Raw genomic sequence first — 16,770 nt, 5'->3', positions numbered from 1 at the left:
AGTAGAACATTATATTTTACAGTTTTAATGTTGCGTACAGCAATATGCACGTGCTCATCATCAGTGTCCCAAGTTCCCAGTACCAGCTGAGTCTAAAGGGAAATGTAGAGACTAAAAATATGCATCCTACTAACAGCTCCCACTCACTTACCTAACAGAGTGAATCACTGCATTATATGAGTGGAACATTTGCAAATGACCTTGTCACAGAGATCTGACACATACCACTCATGCTCTGGGATTATGTACGCCAACACAGTTGTGTCTGTATGGCATACATACATACATACATATGGTAAATGGTGTGTACACTTTGCTGGTGTTTCTTTGTGTGCGATGCCCACTGTGTTTTTTCAGTGGTGTGTTTGTGTAACTTCACTGCATTTAAGCTTTGAGTCTACCAGGTGAGTCATGTATATCTTTAGACTCCTTTCTTAATAAAGACCTCACTGTCAAGGTTTGTTATATTTTATGATAAATGTATCATTTTATTAACCTTTTTAACTTTTATTCTAATCGCAAACCTTAACTAATTTGTTAGTTGACTTGTAATTGGTTCAGCTTTGACATAAACTGATATACTGACTACAAGTAGTTATAATTTATTAGATCCCTTACTTTACCATCATACTGAGGTCAGTTAGTTCATCCTTCGTCTTCATCTACTTACCATAAACAAAATTTAAAATACCTTTTTTTTTTTTTAACTTACTCTCCCTACCTTGGTCTCAAATCAGTTGGTTAAGATTAGATTGGGGAATTGGTTTAATATATAAAAATAAATACAAATATTGACTTAGAGGGAGGGGTAATCGAGCTAAAACTACTCGCTTCAGGCAGGTGAACTAAGGGACAATGTAAGTAAAATAAGCAGTTTGAACCATCAGTCATTGAAAGGTACTCTATTAGAATCCTACAAAAAAATACACAGAGCTGAAAATCAGCATGATAACTTCCCTTTAGTCTGTCTAGACAGTAAGCAAATCCTGGTCCTCAGCATCATGTCCTTTAATGCACCTTTAATGCCCATAGTACAAAGCAATTACCACACAAGGACCACAATACAGTTAACAGTTTCATTCCTCTATTAAACAGTTAGTATTATATAAATGCAATTCTGAAAAGACTGCACTGGTTCCTGAGTTTAGGTTTTGAGGTTCAGCTTACAAAAAACAGTTGACAGCTTCCTTCCACAGACTTCAACAGCACTGAATTAAAATACTGATCCCACTATTTTGACTCAGTATCTCAGTTTTCTCTTTATCTTTTGGGGCACAAACTGGAACCAGAAGATGGACTTTCAGTGTCAGAGTTGTAAGATGTAAGGGGAAACTGGCTGAAAGTGGTGACCAATCATAAAATTTCCCCATTGTACCAAAGCTGAGGTAATGTTGTTTTGTAATCTGATGTATCCAGATTCAGCACAGTGATCAATAGATTGCATGCAATCAACGGCTCCCCTCTGACTCCAGCTGGATTCTGAGTGTGGGTTACATTTGGTTTCTCACTCCTCGTTCAGAAAGTCCTCTCTAAATCTTTCATCCTCAGTCTCAAAGCTACAGTTTGCTGGAAGGTATGCAAAGATATGGTAGCTCAGTCATCCGTGAGTGTAGCTCACTAGAGCTATCATAGCAAAATAAAATCACTACATATTTCTTTGAGCAAATAAAAACCAGATCTCTGATAATAGATGTGTCTGTGGTTTGCAAGAATAAATAATTGACAGCCTCTCAATGTTGCATTATCCATGCTATTTAAGCATATGTTGCATGAACATTTCTACCAATTTATTTTAATACATTCAACAGGAAAATCCTGCTGCTTTCCTACGCTTTAGTGTTTGTGGTTGCATTTGTTTTTAATTCTTATTTATTTTATTATTACCTCTTGATTCAGTCCAGCTGATACCAATTCCAAACTGGATTCAGATTCATGAAAATCCCATTCCTACCTCCAGCTCTTGGAAAAATTTACTGTGTTGCTCATGCTTTTTCATGTGCTTTTCTGCAGAATGTGGGTTTTTACCAATTTTTTTTTTTTTTTTTTTTGGCCTTTTCAGCACAAATTACAGCATAATTGACCTGCACTTTGTGTGGAAATGGTTCAAAGTCATATTCACACAGGATGAGCATGGTTGCCTAGCGACACAACTGTAATTGTAGTCCCTCTGTTATTCATTTACTTAATATTTATTCTGAGTGTCAGGACTGAAAAAATGTGTCTGATGGTAGAAGTAAGTTATGTGAAAGCTGTGTAGCTCTGGAGGCTTCACAGGGTACAGTACACACCCCTGAAAATGATTCTCTCATCAGATATATTGTATGTAGTGATTATTAGAAACATCATATTCCGCCACGGTCCAATTTTTCCATTGCAGGCCAAGTGCTTCGTCTGCTGACGTCTGCTTTTGATGTAATGGAACAGTGACAGGTGCTGCAGTGAGAGAAGGCATCTTGGCATCAGTGTTTGGTTTAATGCCATTTTTAAAGAGCATATGCATGCACCAAAACATCCCATTCACAGCTGCCTTGCGTAAAATAGCTAAAGGCCTTTGTCCACCTCTCAACACATCTCGGTTAGGTTGCTTATTCCAAGAAGTTTCCTTGATCGCAGACTAAAAAGAGTGCCCAGAAGTTCAGGAGGATTAGCTGCCTGGAGGGGTGTTGCATTTGTTCTGTCTTAATGTTTAAAGGCCAGTCTAAATAGGGGACTTAGTTCCCTGGAAGATATTCCTATGCCACCTTGTAGTTCTATGTGATTATTATAGATTTAGCTGTATATTGACAGATATGTGGAGGATACAGTCGAGGAATAAAAGCATATCACCACATAGCCTTTATAATGTAATAGATATACAGCATAATTGCAGGGAATTAAGTGCAGCTTTATAGAGAGAATAGCCACGCTATACAGTGACACACTGGGAAAACACGCTGTTATAACACACATGCTGATGATGAACTCTTTTAAAAAAATTAAACATTAGTCAAAATGAAAAATTGTTCTCTGCAAGCTAACTGAAAAGCCCTCATTTGTCAGAGCTCAGTAATAAACATGTTCACCCCTGGTGTGAAACAACGGCACATCATACAGACGGAGAGAGCAGCTTGAGGGAAACAGGCTTAACAGGTTGCCAGTTTTATAGCAGTCTGTCAGCTCGGGATCCACCTGGCCGGAGTTTGTACAAATGCTGCTGTTAGCTTTTAGGCTCTGTGTAACACCCCACAAAGCCCCTTTAACCTTTCAGAAGCACTGATACTATACTATATTTTCCATAAAAAATAAGTCAAATATACTAAAATTGTGTCTTACGTATACTTTTAGCACTCTTTTGGATTTGTCACAAATAAGAGCTTCAAGCAGGGACTTGTAAAGAGCCATTTACATGTCAGGTTGAAATGAATGATCCCTCGTTTATGTAGGCACCCATGTGGAGAACGTTACATTGCAGCTACAAGTGTGTCCCTTGATGGAGTAGTTTATGAACCTGACAGGTCATTTCCATGCAGCTGTCTCAGGCCATAAAACAAAGACACTAAGCATGAGTGTTAGACAAAGGGATGCAGGGGAACTATTTTTTACATGTGGTCTATTGATTGAGTGGTGACAGAAGTCATTAGGTGGAATTCTTTAACAACAGTCAGGCATGACAGCAATGTAGTATTTAATATTTGAGATTATGTTTTTTATCCTTTATTTAAATAAGTTAGCCAAGCAAAGTTGTTCCGGGTGGCCACATCAAGTCAGGGTCAAACGAATAAAACATTCATCCATTAATATTCTTAACTGCTTACTCAGGATGCAGTTGTTGTGGTCAGAGGTTTATATACACCCATGTATCACCCATTGTCCTGTTGAAACACCCAGCTGTGTTCAAGTTTTAACCATTTAGCTTTTGATTTTAGGTAAATGTGAAGAATGTATTGGTGGTCCTCCTCCTTCATTATTCCATCAGATTTGTGCAGTGTACCAGTGTCATTGGCAGCAAAACAGCCTCAGAGCATGATGGTACCACCACCATGATTGACAACTGGCACACTCTTCTCAGGTTTGAAAGCCTCAGCATTACTCATTCAAACATACCTCATCCCATTGTGGCAACAGCATCTCAATGTTTGTCTCGTCTGACCATAAAACCTTTATCCAAAAGGTATTTGGCTTGTCCATGTGGGCAGCTGCAAATTTCGGTTGAGCTTGAAGGTGTCGATTTTGGAGCAGAGGCTTTTTTTTTTATTGGTCAGCGTCCTCTTGGTCCATGGCAAAGTATAACTCATTTTACTGTGAACAGTAATGCTGGTGTTCCTGCAGTTTCCAGTTTATGACCATCTTGAGCTTTGGTGGTTCCTAGATTGTTTCTGAACATCCTAACCACGTTCCTCTCATCTGAGGGTGACAGTTTGTGTCCTCTTTCATAACTTAGCAAAATGGTGCCACATCCAAATAACTTGTACTTTCATAACATTATTTGAACAGATGTTTAGAAATTGCCCATTAAGCTTCTGGAATGACCTTGCCAAAGCCCTCACCTCAGCCCTTTTGAAATCTCTGGACTATTGGTCCTTGCCAGAAAACCAGCCGATTTAAATGAACTTGTGACAAGAACAGTCGTCTAATATTCAGCTATAATTGTGCCAGAAAGTTGATGGTGTCTACCAAGAAGGGACATGTAACCAATTATTAGTTTGGATGTATATATGTGAGCCTGTATATGTACGTTTGTGGATCTGAAAAAAATGAAGACGCAGATGGTGAAGCAGGTGATGAATGATAAATGGAAAAACAACTCTCAGTATTGAGAAAGCTAAAATGAGCTAAAAATCAGGAGAATACAGGCTAAGAGAAAATACAATAGCCTGGGTTACCAACAGTTACTTCATTTATTTCCCTCTTTCAGAGTATTGGTTAGAACACAAAAATGAAGGCCCTTTTTTTTTTTTTTTTTAACCTCAGGGACATTTGAGGTCCTAATAACTTCAAACTGCAGCTTGCAGCTATTTAGCATCAACTTAAGAGTATAAAATGGCTTTTATGATCAGCCATGACATTAAAACCACTGACAGGTGAGATGGATAATGTTGAACATCTCATTATAATGCAGTGTTCCCGCCAATGAGGATGGTGCTCCCTTCTATGCGTCAAAAAGTACTTGGGAGTTGTTCAGGGAACAAAGTGCACAAACCACTGACCTGACCTCCAAACTTCCCAGACTCCAACCTGACCAAGCAGCCATGAGATCTGACCCCACATTTCACAGAGACCACTGGAAACCCTCTGGACCTGCTGCCAATATCCTGGTGCCAGACACCACAGGACACCCCCAGAGGTCCTGTATCCACGCCCTGGCAGGTCCGATAGCCGTTTTATTATTTCGTTTTTAATGGTGTGGCTGATCGGTGTGTATTCTTGGCTTCTATTAAATCCTCATCCTGGAACAACAACCAAGCAAGCTGATGAGTGCTGGTATGTAAAGAGCTGTTGGGGGAGATAGTTTACACTGCTAAAAGGATAACAGATACTATGATCATAGATAAAAGGACTAAGTTTCGGGTGCTTAAACTCCTCTCAGGGTACAGTGATACTCTAAGATGATGCTATTGGCTCCCTGGGACTTATCAGTAGCTTCTAGAGTACTACTGGAAAGTCAGCCCCAAGTGTCCAAGTGCTTAAAAATATGTTAAGAAGCCTAATAAATATGGCTATTTATTGCTATGCCAGAATGGGAAAGAAATTTCTTTATGATTTCTATTTATAATGTTACGTTGACTTTTATCATCACACCTCCCACTCATTTAAATCTGTTCTTAAATCACAGGGTCTCAGCCATAGTGTGGATTTTTAAGTAAATGTCAACATAACTTAGTAATAGACATAATACATATAATCTATGTAGTGGATCCAAATGAACATCTACAGGACAGTGAACTTTGCATCCTTTTTACAGCTCCATCATGAAAGGGCAGGAAATCCAACACGTTTTATTTGGCTCAGAAGTTTTAATCTTTTAGCAGTAGTGGAGTTTTGCTAAATCACATCATAGCACATCATAAATGTCTTTTATTATTTTTAGAGTAAATATTATGGAAAGTGATGTGATGCAATGTTGTTTAGTGCTCTGACATTAATTAATGTTGTAATGTCATAGAAATGTATGCAACAATCGTATCCCTGTTGAAGGGACGCTATTCTGTTTTCTATGCTAAGACCAACTATTACAGTCTTTATTAATTCACTAATCAGATAAGAATTTGTAAAAGTAGTCTGCTGAGTTTGTAAACTTTCTATAAAATAGGTTTTAAATCAGTTGTCCCAATTGTTTGTTCTTTCATGAATCATAAAGGACTTAGAGTGAGTGAAAGGTGATTCAATTGTAGAATGAATCATTTATACGTGATGTTGTAATAATAGCTACCACATGTATCTAATCAGGCCCACAGGTGTAACAACTCTATGACAGAACCCGAGGCAGATATTTCGGGTTTACCATCTAAGATTCTGTCTTTGTCTCTCTGTAACACAGAGACAAGTGGAACAGATAATATCATATAACAATAATCAATACCAATATAATCATCCCAGCTTTTGACCAGAACTACAGACAATAACTGCAGTCAGAGATTGGGGGAAGAGACATATTTATTTGACCTTATGCTATAAACACTCGTTTTCATCTTTAGCTAGCATAACTACCACAAGCCCAAAACAGATTAATCCTTGTTAAAGGAGCCCGCTAACCACAGGTGCTCACAGATTGACTGGATGAAACTGTATAAAAAACAAAACAAAAAACCCAACCACACTGTTGAATGAACAATTTACAGAATTCTTCATCTAACACTCATTTCCAACTGACCAGCTTCTAGATGTGTCACATACACATATATATGGCAGTAGTCATATTTACAGTATAGAAGCTGTAACAGTGTTTCAGTACTTTACAAAAACTTGCACATACTACTACTACGTCATCTTTCGTGCACTTGGCAAAGTCACTGTCCTTTCTCTCCTTGCTATGTTTGCTAAAAACTAATTTAAAATGCTCATTTACCGATACTCTCTGATAAACTGTTGCACTGTTGACCGTCAGAAAGTACAAGTAATGTATGGAAACATGCCTTTTTCAATCACAACTTTCCAAGAGGTGCCTTTTCTTGCACCAATTTTTGCACTTAACACTCAGTTCATAAGGAAAATAAAGCTGGACTTCTAGGATTTAATGTAACACATCAGACGTACATTCTGTATGAGGGGTCATCTGATGCTCTGGGATTTTGTCCCAACTGTCCCATTCCAAGTTACATCTTTGATGGGGCTTAACCACATCGCCAGAAATTAGTATTTTATGGTAAATAGCAGCTCAAAGTTTTTATGTTGGGTTGCCACTTTCAGCTGCAGGTGCCACAGCTTGTGCTGTGGAGCACTGGTCACTTCAGCCATTTGGTCCCCAGTAGAAGACTGGGCTGTTTGTAGCTGCCATCTCTGGTGCCAGACAGGCAGAGCAGCCCAAACTCAAGTGCCAGCAGGAACCAGCAGCTGCTGGCCGGCAGGCAACCTGTTCAAAGTTGTTTGTTTTAATGGGGCTGTTGGTGCTAAGTCCAGCTGACCACATCAAGTTGAGTAAGAGGAACTGCTAATGTAGTTCCAGGGTCCTGGAGGGTAAAAACACAGACTAGTGGCATCAGTGTACACTATTAGACATTAGCAAACATGAGCATCTGAGCCATGCTTGACTTGTGTCAGTACTTTAAACCAGCAGTTTGAATAGCATTCCCATTCAGCTTTTTGGTAAATGACCCTCTAGGGGACTGTAATTTATGAATCTTTTGTATGACCTTTTGTATATATTAGGAAGGAGTATGAAAAATGTTAGAGTTCACTTTAAATGTTGTTTGTTTTTAGACAACTCATTTATCATTACTGACACTAAGTGTACCATTGTAAATGTGCTGTGGTTAGCTCAGCAGCCTAAAGAAGTAGCAAAGTGACTTCTGGCGCTTGCGTTTTGCTTTTAATTCCTGTATTTGACAAAACAAAACCATTAAAGTGACTTAGCTGGTGCAGCCCTCCCCCGGACTGACCGCGTCAATTGTCGTCATGTCAGTACTGACTTTCAAGGTGAAACTAACATCTGAGCACTTATCCAGCAGCACTCAGAACAGTAGAGACATATTGTACCTCAGACACGCAGAGAACAGCAACTATGTACCTGAGGTTAGGTGAAAGCAAACAAGTACTACATCATGACATTTTTAACGTGATGCATTTAGTGTTATAAACAAATAGAAATTTAAAAAAGCTGAATAATTAAATAAAATCTATATGTAGAGTTTCCATTTTATAAATCACTTTTTGGGGGGAAGAGTCATTCTAGTGTCTCACTTTGCACAGTTCAATTTTAGTCCCCACCTAAATTTCTGGATCTAAAATTAAAGGACTGAAAGTGGGAAATTTAAATATTTGGCTGTGCCAATTATGCAGGGTGGGTTTTTTTAGTTTTTAGTTTTTTTTTCCCAGAACAAGCTTTTTTCTTTGTTTATCTTTATGTCCATTATTTGCATCTCTGTATTTTATGGCTTTTTAGCCCATCAAGCAGCAGCAGGAGGTCTGATTGGCCTGCTGCTTTTTGGCAGGAGTCTGGTCCTGTCAGCACACTGGTGAATTATTATTCAAACTGCTCTAAAATGCTATGAAGGGGTTGTTCTCAGTCCCTCTGTTTTAATTTATGCACATACCTTTTTCAATTTGAAATGTCCTTCTGTCTTTTGCAGGCGAGTAAAGTAAAACCAGAGTAAAACACAATTACTGGACAATTCAGCAAAGCCAGGACTTATTTTGAAATACATAGTTTAACACTTAAAATATGAAACCAATAAGAATAATCATTATCATGTTTTCTTTTGCATGAATTTTTTTGTTCTTTATTATTAAAAAATATTACCTCTGTATTGTTTATGCTATGATCTTTTTTTTCTTTTTCTTTTTTTGGAAGTAATCCAAGTGCTGTGGTTAGTTGAGCTCAAAGAAGTAGTAAACTGACTTCTGGTGCTTTTACTTTCCTTTTAATTCCTGTATTGGTAAATAAAATGCCCTTACAGTGAGTTAGCTGGTGCATCCTCTGATGACTCTTATTTTAATTACTCCTATTGTCGTCATATCAGTGCTGATTTTCAAGGTGAAAACAAGAGTCTGAGCACTTATCCAGCAGCACTCAGAGCAGAATAGTTCATCATTTTTACTAAAAAATAATCTTTGTTTAGTTTATATTCATATGTTATGCTCTCTTTTTTTGGAATAACTTAAGTCCTTCACCAGATTTGCAGAGTTGGGAGGTATACACTTAACCTAATGCAAAGTGCTGCTGCTGTATAAACAAAAACAAAACAATTGTTTGGCTACGTTATAGTCACTGTAAGTAGATACTGTATCATATAAGCAGACATTAAGAAGAAAGGAAGCATTTCTCTGATTAATTTCTCCATTACAACACCAGCAGACAAGAGCAGATAGATTTATTCTATAGTTTTTTATATATATATATATATATATATATATATATATATATATATATATATATATATATATGTGTATGTCCTTCATCAACCCTATGACGAATAGGGCTGTTTCCGATTACCATGTCAGTTAGGATGAAAATTTCCCTCAGAAGTCTAAATCAAGCTTCAGACTGACTTCAGAGGGTCAGAGTGTTTGGAACAGTTTTGCATAACAAACTGTGTAAAATATACATATAAATGCATATTTTGTTGTGAGGAGGGAGAAATAAAACACTTTAACAGCCTGGCCAGAAATCACACGGCATTCCTGTTCTACATGTTCCCTTTTTTAAAATCAGTCTGTACGTGCCGTTTAGCGATTGTAATGGCACTGAGTGTAACGCTTTCTATGTTTTAATCGTGTTTTGAGACACTTTATTCTAGTCACCGTCTTCACCAGTTACTCATGTGCCAGCCCGTTGTCACACTTTTATTCAAATAATTGCGGTGATGGGCTGCAGCTTTGAAGTCCGTGTTGCTGGTTGGAAACTGATGACTTCCACTCAACGCATTTCCATTCCACTTTCATGTTGTCAAGTTGAATTTTTAGTGGGGCAGCTACCATTTTTATTGCAAATGGTAGCTGCCTTGGGGGGTGGGGTAGATTCAGGCAAGGCAGCAGATAAAATGCCTGACATCACGAAGGCTTAATTGATGCCATTAACATATGAACAGAGGCAAAACAAAGAATTCACTCAGGCTTTGGGTGACATTTCCACATTCATAGCATGGCTTGTGTTTAGCTGCAGCTTGATTTATGCTGTCAGTCTGTCATAATCGCTAAGCCATTACAGGTATTAGGGCTGCGTGCTCTCACAAAGCAGCATGTCGCTTTGTGTTTCCCCTGGGAATCTGCTTTTATTATCTGATAAATAGAGAGATGTTGGAACAAGATACTTATCTACGGAGTGTTTTGAGTCCTTTAATGCGATGTCAAAGATTTTTAACACATGCATCTGTTCATATTGACAAATTGTACAAAGGATGTAGATAAGTCCAAGTGAAAAGTGTCCTTTGTAAGCTGGAAAAATCCCTTTGTGCATTTAAGAATCAACCAGTACAATAGCAATGCACATAAAATTGCATAAAACTGAAAAAGATCACTAGTCATCTCCTCTGATGAAGTCACGCTGCTCTGTTGCCCCCCTGTGGAGGCTTGTACAACATACACATAAAAAGAAAAATATTTAAGCATTTCACATTCAGACAATTGTTTCTAATTTATATAAGTCATTACCTCTTTTGATTAATTACCTCAAATCTTTATTCTATTGCCAGATATGAAGCGTCCAAAAACCAGTGACTGGATGGAGAGCAGCCCTCCTCCGAAGAGCCATGAGGGACAGGAGGAGGAAGAAGACGAAGAAGACGAAGAAGAGAGGAGGATGGGGGCTGGGCTCAAGGCCAAACGGGAGCGGCGACAGGGCAGCGGCAGTGCCACTGTGTGTCAGGTGTGCAACATACAGCTGAACTCCAGTGCCCAGGCACAGATCCACTACAGAGGGAAGACTCATCAGAGAAGACTCCGCCGACTGGCAAAAGCTGTCAGTGCAGGTAGGAAAGATTCAAGACTCGAAGAAAACACTGACATGTCCTTTTTGAGGCCATTACAGAATATCTAAATTTCACATTTGAAAAGCAAATATCTACCCAGCTCGGTATTTGAATGGTAAATTGTAAGGGCCCAGCCTTTTCAGTTTAAAAGTTAGCTCAGACTTTTATACATCAGCATTTCAGTGTTTAGCTTCAAAAATGGGCTCATGCAGCTCACACAGGTTGTCTCCACAGCAATAGACCACAACAGAGATTCTAACTTTGTCATAGCAGGAAAGCCACAGGTTCGGCTAATGAAATGAATGATGACTTTATTACATTTAATGGTCCCAGCAAGCCATGCCAGTGGGACATCATGCAGAAAACCACAGCCCTGGAACTGGAGCACCTAAATAGGACAGAGCCATCAACAGTTTCAGTTACACTTGAGGTTGTTTTTTTTGTTTTTCAATGACAGGTTGAAATGTGCTTTATTTTTTTATTTATTTTTTTAAAAAGGGTAATTTCACAATTGTGAGAAAGTGACTGAAAATTTTGATTAAAGAGGATAATAATGGATTGCATTTATATAGCGCTTTTCGAGAACCTCAAAGCGCTGTACAATTCCACTATTCATTCACTCTCACATTCACACACTGGTGGAGGCAAGCTGCAGTTGTAGCCACAGCTGCCCTGGGGCAGACTGACAGAAGCAAGGCTGCCATATCGCACCATCGGCCCCTCTGGCCAACACCAGTAGGTGAAGTCTCTTGCCCAAGGACACAACGACCGAGGCTGTCCAAGCTGGGGCTCGAACCGGCAACCTTCCGATTGCAGGACGAACTGCCAACTCTTGAGCCACGCTCGCCCTTAGCGCCCTTAGGATTAGCATGTAGACGCTGCAAAACTATGAAAAACTGAGTGAAAATCTCATATCTTCCACCTGCACGACAAACTCTTTTAAATTTATTACACTTTGATCACCAACTGTTAAACAAAAACAGTAAAGAAAATCATTTTTTAATCCATTTTTACTGCAAGGCTGTTGTATTTCCAGTGATTATTTTCTTTCAATCAGATCTCCCAGTGTAGTGCGTCTGGCTAACAGAAAAGAAGACACGGCTTAGTTTGTGAGTCTTATGCATTGTTTTTCTTTGACAAGTATCTGCTAACACGATACTGTTGCATCTCCTGGCATAATAAGTTTGATATAGTTTTCTTTCTTTTGCAGTTCATTGCTAATTATGAGGTTTTGAGCTACTCTGATGTTCAGCATCTTTTCCATAAAAGTTGCTCTGTTTGGTGCTTTGTGGTTAATGTTCACATCTGCAAACCATGAGCTGCTTTGCATTGAGAAATATATTTATTATTCCAGTGGAGCTCCCCACCATTTCCAAGTATTTTCTCCACACCTGTTTTGATGAAGGGCCATTAATCACCTTCACTCACCAACACCTGTGTCACTCTGCTGCGCTGACCAGCTTGATCAATCAGTACTCAGCCTCTAATGAACAACTGGCCAATAAAATGACGCTTTTATATGTTGATTTATGAGACTCGTTCTGGCTGGTGGCATGTCACACACATTTAACTGTACCAGTCTAATACAGAATATTAAATTTAAAAAAATTATATCCATTGTTCCATCAGAACGGTATTGACTTTTTCTATATCAGATAATAGCCTCTGCAGGTCATCATTCATACTTAAGAGTGTGTGACTGATCCAGTGCAAAAGGTGATTATGAAACATTTCTTGGCCTCTTCTATTTTCTGTAGTTTCTTTTTCTTTACTTTCCAGTGTCCAGAAACAAACTATTATTTCCTGATTCACTCAGGAATCAGTTAAACCTCCAACTTGGTTGCTTAACAGCCTCTGACGTGACTTGTATGATAAGGACTTGGGACAAGTGCCTTTCCTCAGTGTTTGTCTTCTGCTCCCAGAGTTGAACAACACTGTGTAATATTAGCTTAAAAACTGAGTGCACTAATCATTATTGTCAACAAATGACTGGTTCAGAACACACAGGCTGCACATAAGGACAATAAACAATGAAATGTTGTGACTTTAGGTATATCTTTTTGAGGGACAACTGCAGCAAGAACATAAACTAAGGTTAGCCAGCTTGCTGCTAAGCTAGGTATCAAGCATCTTATCTAGCAATTTTCATTACTAGCAAAGTCAGTTTTATTAAAGGCCCCAGTCTCACAGACCTAGAGACTGGTTAGTGATCATCCGTAAAAGTGTTTATTCCAGGACTGGCCTGCAAATCATTTTTGGAAGTTGCTGGGTGATATTGGTCACAAAAAAGGTGCTAAGCTAAAAACCTTGCAGTTGTTTGCTATGTTTTCTGATGGAAAGAAACACTTGCAAACAACTCACAAGGTGGCAGTGAAAGTGTGAAGAGTACGATGCAAACCAGCAACAGAAACTGCCAACTTTCAAAGTAAAAGTTGCAACTTTGAAAAAGTTGGGCATGTTGGTTACAATGGGAAGGCACAACTTTTACTGTGAAGACAAATATTCCAGTTTATGTGACACTTTTTCCAGACAACCAGAGGTTGCCAGGATATCGCCAGTCATAGTATGCATTTGTGACTGAGGCCTAAAAAAGCCCAACTGGCCAAGCAGCTATCAGGGGGAAATGGACTTAATGTCAGCAGGGCGTTCAGTTATCGTTGATTTTTTTTTTTTTTTGGATTCAGATTTGATTCTGAGCTCTCTTTCTTCTGACTAATGTTGCCTAATGTTCACCGTCCTGCTAACACTGAAGAACTGCAACTCAATTCATTCATTCAACATCATCTTACTTGCTACGGTTTAACTACACAACGTGTATCTGGTGAAGTGGTTGCTTTGTTGGATTATCAAACAGGGATGTCTGTCTGGCCAAAACTTATGAAGGATTCAAATTTGGCCCAGTGGATAGTTTTGCACAGTGTAGAATTTTTGGGATTTGCAGATTAAAGATACATTTAACTTTGATATTGTTTACTATGACAGATGATGAATGCTGAGTCATTATTGGTAAATGTTTTGTGCTTTTCCTGTAAAGATAAATCAACTATTTTAAAACGTGAACAAGAGGCTTGTTTGTGGTGCACTATTAGATGTGGTTTGTCGTTTTGTCACAACCATCTCATCCACTAATTGATGGATAAGATGAGAGTCACTCATCAGTCCCTCCGGGTAGAGGCCCTCTCGATTTTTCACAAGGGGCACAGGCTGATTTCACACCTGCCATGTTTGAACGACTTAAATGAACCCCACAGCATCTGACCTCATTTTGTTTGAGCTGCTGTGAATTGAGCAGTAAACAGCGAACAGTTTCTCCACCTAAAATTATTTATGAAACTGTTTATTTAGGACAAATCTGCAGGATCTTTTAATGTTTTAAGTTGAACTTAAACCATTAAAAGATCCTGCAGATTAAAATATATAGCAATTAATGTCTTCCATTGCCAATTTTCCCCTCAGATAATTGATATTGTATGGTCAATAAAATGTCTGAAAACAATTAAAAAATGCAATCTGTATTCAAAAGGCATCGTCTCCAACTGCTTTGCAATGTCCAGTGAACCAAGTTATATTTAATGTATCCTCAGAAGACAAGGAAAAGCAAAAATGTTTGTATTTAAAATGCTACAAGCAAAATATATGAACAATAACGAACACAAAAAATCCATCATAAGAATAGTTGATATTCTGTGGATGAAACAACTGATCATTGGAGTTTTACTACAAAATAAATGTGGCACATGCACATACCTTAAAAATAATAGCAAAAAAGAATAGTGAAAAATTAGTGAAGCAATAAAAATTCAACCCCATAAAGGGATTTGTATGATCTCTCTCACACACCTGTGTCAGGAAGCCATTCTCTCTGTTGCCTTTCCTGCAGAAAAGAGGAGAAAAAGAGGACGGTCTGAGTCAATTAAGGTGACTGTTACTATAATTCGGTCTGCACTGCAATGAAACCAACCTAATAATACCCGTTCCCTTCTCGCAGCTGAACTGTCTTTGCCTTTATTTAGCTTCATGAAGCGATTTGCTCAAATGAAAAGAGATTTTAATCGGGTGTTTCTCACTGGGGGCCGTTTGAAAAGGGAACAGAGCAAAGCACTTTCCACTTGCTACACTGAACTACAGGACAACAGTGGACTCGTTTCAATTCAAGGTTATCGTTTTAGGATTTCCGATATAACGTGTGTGCTGGTGAGATATAAGTCCCTTCAGACAAGCTCATTATGTTAATCTGACAGCAATTTACATGTCGGCCTCAAGCAAAAATATGCACAATGGTCAGTTTGAGGTGTTGTGACAGTCTTACCAGGTCAGGTTAAATGTGAAGGAAGAGAAAACTGTGGGCATCTTGTGCTATTAGTTATTACTTCTTATGCATCATATCTGTTAAATACACCAGCAAAACTGAGGAAAGGTGCTGCAGAGCATTGATCTTGTTATATCAGATCTGTCTGTCCCCCCACCACGATGTTGCCATAAAGGACCAAGGGCGTTCAGTTTCTGTTTGCATATTTTCAAGCCAGCTGTGGGGACGAATCAGCAAAGGTTCCCCAAAACACTTTAAATGCAGCATGTGAATCCTGACTTTACAGGGATTGTGCACTGTTGGATATTTAAAGAAAAAAAACCATGCAGCATAGACAGAACATCCTGAAATTGAATAGAAAATTGATTTGTACATTTAAGATGTGGAAGGAAGCATTTCTGCTACAAAGGTTTGTCTGTGTTTAGAGGTAAATGGTACAAAACAGCGTTTATACTGCTCTTTAAAATTTCGACATGAATTATTCTGCTTTATTGCTTTCACACACAGCTCACAGAGTTTGGTGCTTGATCACTTTGGTTGTTCAAAAAGTTTCTCTCATTTTCTCCCCACTGTCATTTTTTGTCATTTTATCTTTGTTGAGAAAAACAAGAATAAAAGAATTCAAACTATGTTCAGTTTATCTGCCTCATGTTTATAGTTGCAGATGGAGGCAGGAATGGTCAGGTACAGACCAAAACAACCACAACGAGACCCTTTGACTTTGTTTATGATGACAACTTGATTTAACCCTGATCTGAATCAACTATGTGGTGTTTCTGGAATATTGTAGCGTACCAAACTATAGCCACTAGCAGCTGTTAGGAGTAAACGCTCCATCTTATCCACTAGACTGGAGCACAGCACCTTCTTCTTGTATTTACTTTTGTTGTCCCACCTCCGAGACATGATTTACAATGATGCATTTTGGTTCTGCTGTTTGGAGTTTTCTCTGTTAAAAGAAACCAAACCACAGGAAGAAGCTACAAGTTTACAATATCAACAACTGATTTGGGCTGGATTAAATTAACTCTAGTCCTGAAAACAAACCCAAAAGACACCCTAAGTCAGAAATCTAAAAGAAAAACACATAAAAAATGTATGTGCACTGGCTCATATATTACCTGTATATAAATGTCACTTCTGTGTGTAAGCTAAATTGCACCTTTTGCTAAAAAGTTACTGTTTCAAACTGTACATGGATTTCTAGTCTAATTTATTAAAAATCTTTTCAAGTATATGTGTTTAAAGCAAAGACAAATGATTTTCAGAGTTTTTCAGAGACGTGACCTCCAACATTTCCTGCACCGTTTATAACAATTTAGCCAGTGAAAGGAAAGATGAAGCTTTTTGTCTTCCATG

The 16,770-nt window shown here is 38.4% G+C and overlaps 1 protein-coding gene across 1 annotated transcript in view; it reads left to right on the top strand.

Moving 5' to 3' along the window:
- Positions 1–5,228: 5,228 nt before the first annotated feature.
- Positions 5,229–16,770, top strand: part of LOC146626754 (zinc finger protein 385B-like) — a 57,431-nt gene continuing 45,889 nt past the window's right edge. Inside the window, exons 1-2 of the mRNA XM_085360255.1 lie at positions 5,229–5,346; positions 10,827–11,102. Of these exons, the coding sequence (XP_085216381.1) occupies positions 5,229–5,346; positions 10,827–11,102 (394 nt within the window). The remainder of the gene's footprint in view (positions 5,347–10,826; positions 11,103–16,770) is intronic.

The sequence above is a fragment of the Diplotaxodon limnothrissa genome, linkage group LG8 (genome assembly GCF_057381915.1).
Source record: "Diplotaxodon limnothrissa isolate DT_005_m linkage group LG8, D_limnothrissa_male_GT1.1, whole genome shotgun sequence".
NCBI lineage: Eukaryota > Metazoa > Chordata > Actinopteri > Cichliformes > Cichlidae > Diplotaxodon > Diplotaxodon limnothrissa.
This window is presented reverse-complemented; position numbering and strand designations above follow the sequence as displayed.